Here is a 5,477-nt window from a genome sequence, read left to right on the forward strand (position 1 = left end):
ATGTGGTACCCAAATATCGAGCTTACTAATGTATCCAAGTCGTTTTAAATGGTTTTCAACACTCGATTTCGATACGTTAAGATTCTCAGCAATCTCTCGTGTCGTTAAACGCCGATTGGAATCGATCAGTGCCTTTATTTTGTCACCATCAATTTCGATTGGCCTTCCTGAGCGTGGTGCATCTTTCACATTAAAATCTCGAGATCGAAATTTAGTAAACGAATTTTGACACTGCCGCAGTTTTAAAGCATCTTCGCCATATACATCAGATAACTTTTTATGAGCTTGCACAGCGTTTTTCCCTTTTCGGAAGTAATAAAACAAAATATGAGGAAAATGTTCTTTTTGATTTTCCATTTTGAAATCGACGGCAAACAAACAATTGTTAACGAAATCGTGTACTTTCTTTTTGTAAAACAAGCTTGAACTGTGAGTTGTTAACCTACATAATAAATTTGCGGTTTAGAATGAAGTTAGTTACATTTCAAGACATGTATGTCCATGTATTGGAAGAAAACGCAATTACTTTTTGGCCAACCCATATATTTATATATATGTATGTATTGTTTGTCGAGTGCGATTGTTCGACAATGCTCAAAATCGTGAGACAAAAAAGTTTCGCACTGGTAACACTCGCAATGCCACGAGAATATATTTAGATTTCGTCTGGTTGGTCCGCGCCGAAAATCTCGGCGACGGCCATCCGGGCATCGACGAATCCGCGTGAACATGCGATTCACACAACGCGAGCGGTAAAAGAGCGGTATACGCAAACATCGGAAGATCGGTAGCCACGAGGCGTTAAGTACCGGATGACTCGGTGCGCACGGCGCGGTCGGCGCCGGAGCTGGGGCGATAATTAAAACGCTTTTACAAAACTGTAGGCAAACAGCGCTTAAGTGGCTGTCATTCGTTACCCCGTGGGGCCACGGCGAGTCGGTAAGTCGCTGAGCGAGCAATCAATCACCCGGCCCGCGCTCCCTTACCCCCGCCGGCCCATTACATTTCTATTTTGAAAGCTGCTTATTAAGCGGGGCCGGCTGGAGAGACAGACAGGTTTCACGGTATAAAATATCGGGTTGCGCCGTGGTGGCAGGAACGACGGTTCCGTGTCGTAGCAGCTATGGTAGAGCTCCAGCGGGGCTGCGGGGTAGCTAGGGGAAGCGACCGTCATACGCAAGAGAGAGGGAGAAAGAGAAAGAGAGAGCGGCGGGGAGGACAGAGCGACGTAGAAGGGGACAGGGGAAGGGGAGGCCAAGCGGGAGGACTCGTCGGTTGGACGGGCGGGGAAGGGGATGGACGGCTGTAAAAGCGGTGAAATATCAAAGCCGGGATGGGAGCTGTCATCGTCGGGCCAACATCATGGGTGGCGTGTTGAATTAGAATGCCTTCCCACACCCCACGCAGCACCGAACCCCACCGCAATTCTCCCACCATAATGCCATTTCCCCTCCATCGCTCGCCTCGGGCGTGATGGAGGGGCAGAGGGGAGAGGAGGGGTGACAGGAGAGGACAGGTTATGCACCCCGGGTCGTCGGGGAAGAAGGGTGAGGATTGAGGAAAGATGTAGGTACGCGCCATGCCGCTAGGCAGCGCCAGTGTTGCATTCCACTCTGTGCGCGGCCGTCGCTCACACGACCGTCACTATTTTCCTGGATCTCGTGTAGTGAGTGTCGCCTCTCGCGCCGACAACGCGCCGTGTCGAGGCGGTGATCGATTCCCCGACGGAGACACGATACACCTCGACGATACCAGTGCTCGCGGATCCGTTCAGTGGTCCCGTGATCGTTCGGACCTGACGCGACCCAGTTTCGCGATCCCGACTCTGTGTAAACACCGATTGGTTTAAAGTGCAGTGAGATTTATCAGTGTAAAACCAAATGGTTGTGCTCGAGGAAGGCGGTATGCTGACTACTGGACATCATCAGTATTTACAACCGGATTACCTTTCTCCGCTTCCGACGGTTGGTATTACAAGCGCATTGCTCATATTTTATTCATTTATTATGTTTCAATTGTTCCTCAAGTTGATCAGTTACGAATCGGAGCAAAGAGAACAATTTTCACGTCGGAATCAAATAAAGAATCACTAAAAGTAATGCGTTAGATATTTACGCATTTAAGTATTTACAGTTTAAACATAAATGCAAGAAATTCGAGGTTTTTTTTATCAGTGCTTTTCCGCTTCCTGTTAGGTTTTTAATAGAATCACTTCGCGATCCGACGGAACTTGAACGGAACGGAGCAGGAGTATCGTGTTGTTGGCTTCACGTTTATTTTCATTATACCTGATTCAGAAATATACATATATATTTCATTTTTTATGTAAATTTCATTTTTATATAAATTTTTTATATACAAGTAGCTGAAAGTCATTAATGTCTTTGTCAGCCTTGTTTAACATTTTCTTGTTTCTTGGGTTGCAGTTGGATGCGAAGAAGAGCCCGCTGGCGTTGCTCGCACAGACATGTAGTCAGATTGGCGCAGATACATCCGCGAAACCGCTCATCTCATCGTTGGAGAAGAATTCGAAGGGTATGAACATAGCCGCGAACGCCAAATCACCGCCGGCCGCGAAACTTGAGCGCAACACGCGCAGCAGTCCAACGGACGGCAAATCGCTAGCGTTCAAACCGTACGAGACCAACGTCGTGACGAAGAAAATGTCGGACGACGGTAGACCCACGTCCAAAGCTAGTGTGCACAGTGTCAGTGGTCAGGACAGTGTTAGTGCTAGTGATGCGCATCCCGACAAAAAATCGTCCGGTAATCGTACGCCGGTTAGCCGAAAGTCCGCGTCGCCGAGCGGCCAAGCGACGGCAACGTCGACTAGTGGCACGCCGTCGGCCGACCGAAAGACCCCGGCAGATCGCGAGAAGACCGACGGCTCACCGCGGAGCAACAGTAGCAGTAACAACAACAGCACCAGCGGTAGCAGTAGCAGTAACAGCAGCAACAACAACAGCAACAACAGTGGCACCAGTCCTATCATCAGATCCGGAATGGAGATGCTCTCTGCGCATACGAAGGACAGCAATCTGGCCGCCTACAAACCGGGTCTTCCAGGATTCTCCGGCAATCCTCTCTGCTGTCCACCGGGTCTAGCCGAGAATCCGGCTTTCAGGCCACCATTCGCCGGCGCGTCGCCCTTTTCACATCATCAAGCCGCCGCGGCAGCGTTGCTAGGCTATCCGTCGGCCAGCCCGACTGGCGGCAATCCGTACTTGAGTTATGCCCGCGTGAAGACTCCAGCCGGCGGTGAGGCTCTGGTACCGGTCTGCAAGGATCCCTATTGCACCGGTTGTCAGTACAGTATGCACAGTGCTCAAATTATGATGGGCGCGGGCAGTTGTCCAAGCGGATGCACCCAGTGCGATCATCAGAAGTACGGACTGGCTATGGCGTTGTCGTCTCTGGGCCCAATGCCGCCTCCGTCGTTGTCGTATCCGTCCACACTGGCGGCTGGTGGCCGACCATACGTCTGCAGTTGGATCGCTGGCGAATCGTATTGCGGCAAGCGGTTTGCCACGTCGGAGGAACTGCTGCAGCATCTACGTAGTCACACAAGCTTAACCGGCGGTGATCATGCAGCCTCCGCGGCAGCTCTCCTCGGCAATCCTCATCCGCACCCGCTGTTGTCACCGTCTACCACGCTGCATCGTGCCAGCAGCGGCTCTTATCCGGCGCCGTCGTTGAGTCCACTCAGCGCCAGATATCATCCGTACGGCAAGCCGCCGCCGGGCCCGCTTCCGGCATCTCTGGCCGCCTCGCCATACAGTGCTTTCAACGCACTGGGACCGTATTATTCTCCATACGCGGTTTACGGGCAACGGATTGGCGCTGCTGTACACCCTTAAGATGGATAATATCAGAGTGCGGCGGCAGGATCTTGCGGAGGAAGCGCCCCCTTTTCTCCTTCAACTTCTCTCTGTCTCTTTCCTCCTGAGTGTACAATTGGAGAATGTGCAGACGAGTTCGCCGTCTACGAGACTGTTGTGTAAATAGCCCTGGTGTACAATACAAATTTATTTAAAAGAATTCTATATATGTATATATACATATAAATATATGTGTACATTGAAGATTATAATTAAAGTTTATGAAGCAATTTGACAGTGTAACGTTGCATCGCGAGACCATTCTCTTGCGGAATTTGACTATGATACGAGTAATACGCATCTCTATTAAACTCTGGTTACCATATAGGGAAGGACTACGTATCAACTGTAAGTTATCGTCACAACTGCTGGATAAATCTTGCTCTCGCTCTCTCGTGAGACACCAAGACATGGGGAAATTACCGATCGCACCATCAAACTCGCAATAAAATCGCGTTCCATCCTTTTCTTTTCTGGAGAAATTTCTTTCGGCACTTATCACGATAGTCCTGGCTTTTGTATTAGTTGTACTAGTCTCGCGTTACAAGTGTGTTAAACTAACATCAATTATTTGGCATTGTATGCACGTATACTGTGAAGATTGTAAAGTGCGTATTACGAACACTATGTATGTTTTCCCAATGCTCTGCAAATGCGAGCCTTTCACGCTAATGCGTTCGATAGTGCGGCACCGTACGGACGGTCGCGCACATTCTATGTCCACGATATAACTGTGATATTACGCTCTACTTTTTCGCGATGAGCAGGAATATTGCTAACAAAGATATCTGAGATAAAACTGTAATGTTGTAATATATCATCATTGTCACTGTGTAGGACAAAACACCGATGCCGTTGCAACGAAAACCATAAATGAATAAAAAATAAAGTTGATGTATGCAGAGAATTCTTTCTTTCAGAATTGGAGAATCGCGCAAGGAATCCTTGATCAGGGTACACCCGAGAGCGTATCGGATTGCACAATGTCTAATATCACACTGTTTCACATTGTCGAATAAAATATTCTAATAGAAGAAGCACGTGAGATGTACGATACGCATTATCAGCATTGTAAATATCTTTTGTAAATATCGTTGAGTTTCCATACTGCTTTAATAAAAACAATGTTTGTAGAATCATCTAATCCTCTGTATATTTTATCATTTTGTCGTTTGGTCGGTCATATCCGATTCCTTCCTCTCTCCGCTTCATCCCTTGCAATCGTTGATACTTTTAACATCATTTGGCACGAAACTTCTTAATTTAGAACTGATGCTTTCCTCGTAATTATGATTATCAAAAATGCGTTACTTCTTTTATGCGTTACTTATTTTAGCTCTTCTCTGCTTGTTTGTTCAAAATATACACATCGATACGTTGACAGTAAAGATATTGTGACATTTCAGTTATGCTTATATCATGCTTTTATAACATTGCATTGATATAAAAATCAGTCTGTGATTTTTTTCGCTGACCCGTCATGATCTCTGCGTGTCAGTCATGCTCAACGGATAATTTATCAAACGCACTTCACAATCTGTCATCCACTGGTAATGAGACATAATTCTTACATGTCCAAATCATGTTTTCGTTTATGGA

At 47.3% G+C, this 5,477-nt stretch overlaps 1 protein-coding gene across 1 annotated transcript; it reads left to right on the forward strand.

The window, feature by feature from the left end:
• The first annotated feature begins 1,624 nt into the window (after positions 1–1,624).
• On the forward strand, positions 1,625–5,022 carry LOC105286616 (zinc finger protein Noc). Its single transcript, XM_011351668.3, has 2 exons — positions 1,625–1,964; positions 2,427–5,022. The coding sequence occupies exons 1-2, from the start codon at positions 1,881–1,883 to the stop codon at positions 3,855–3,857; spliced, it is 1,515 nt and encodes a 504-aa protein (XP_011349970.1). The 5' UTR covers positions 1,625–1,880; the 3' UTR covers positions 3,858–5,022.
• The last annotated feature ends 455 nt before the right edge of the window (positions 5,023–5,477 follow it).

The sequence above is a fragment of the Ooceraea biroi genome, chromosome 14 (genome assembly GCF_003672135.1).
Source record: "Ooceraea biroi isolate clonal line C1 chromosome 14, Obir_v5.4, whole genome shotgun sequence".
Classification (NCBI taxonomy): domain Eukaryota; kingdom Metazoa; phylum Arthropoda; class Insecta; order Hymenoptera; family Formicidae; genus Ooceraea; species Ooceraea biroi.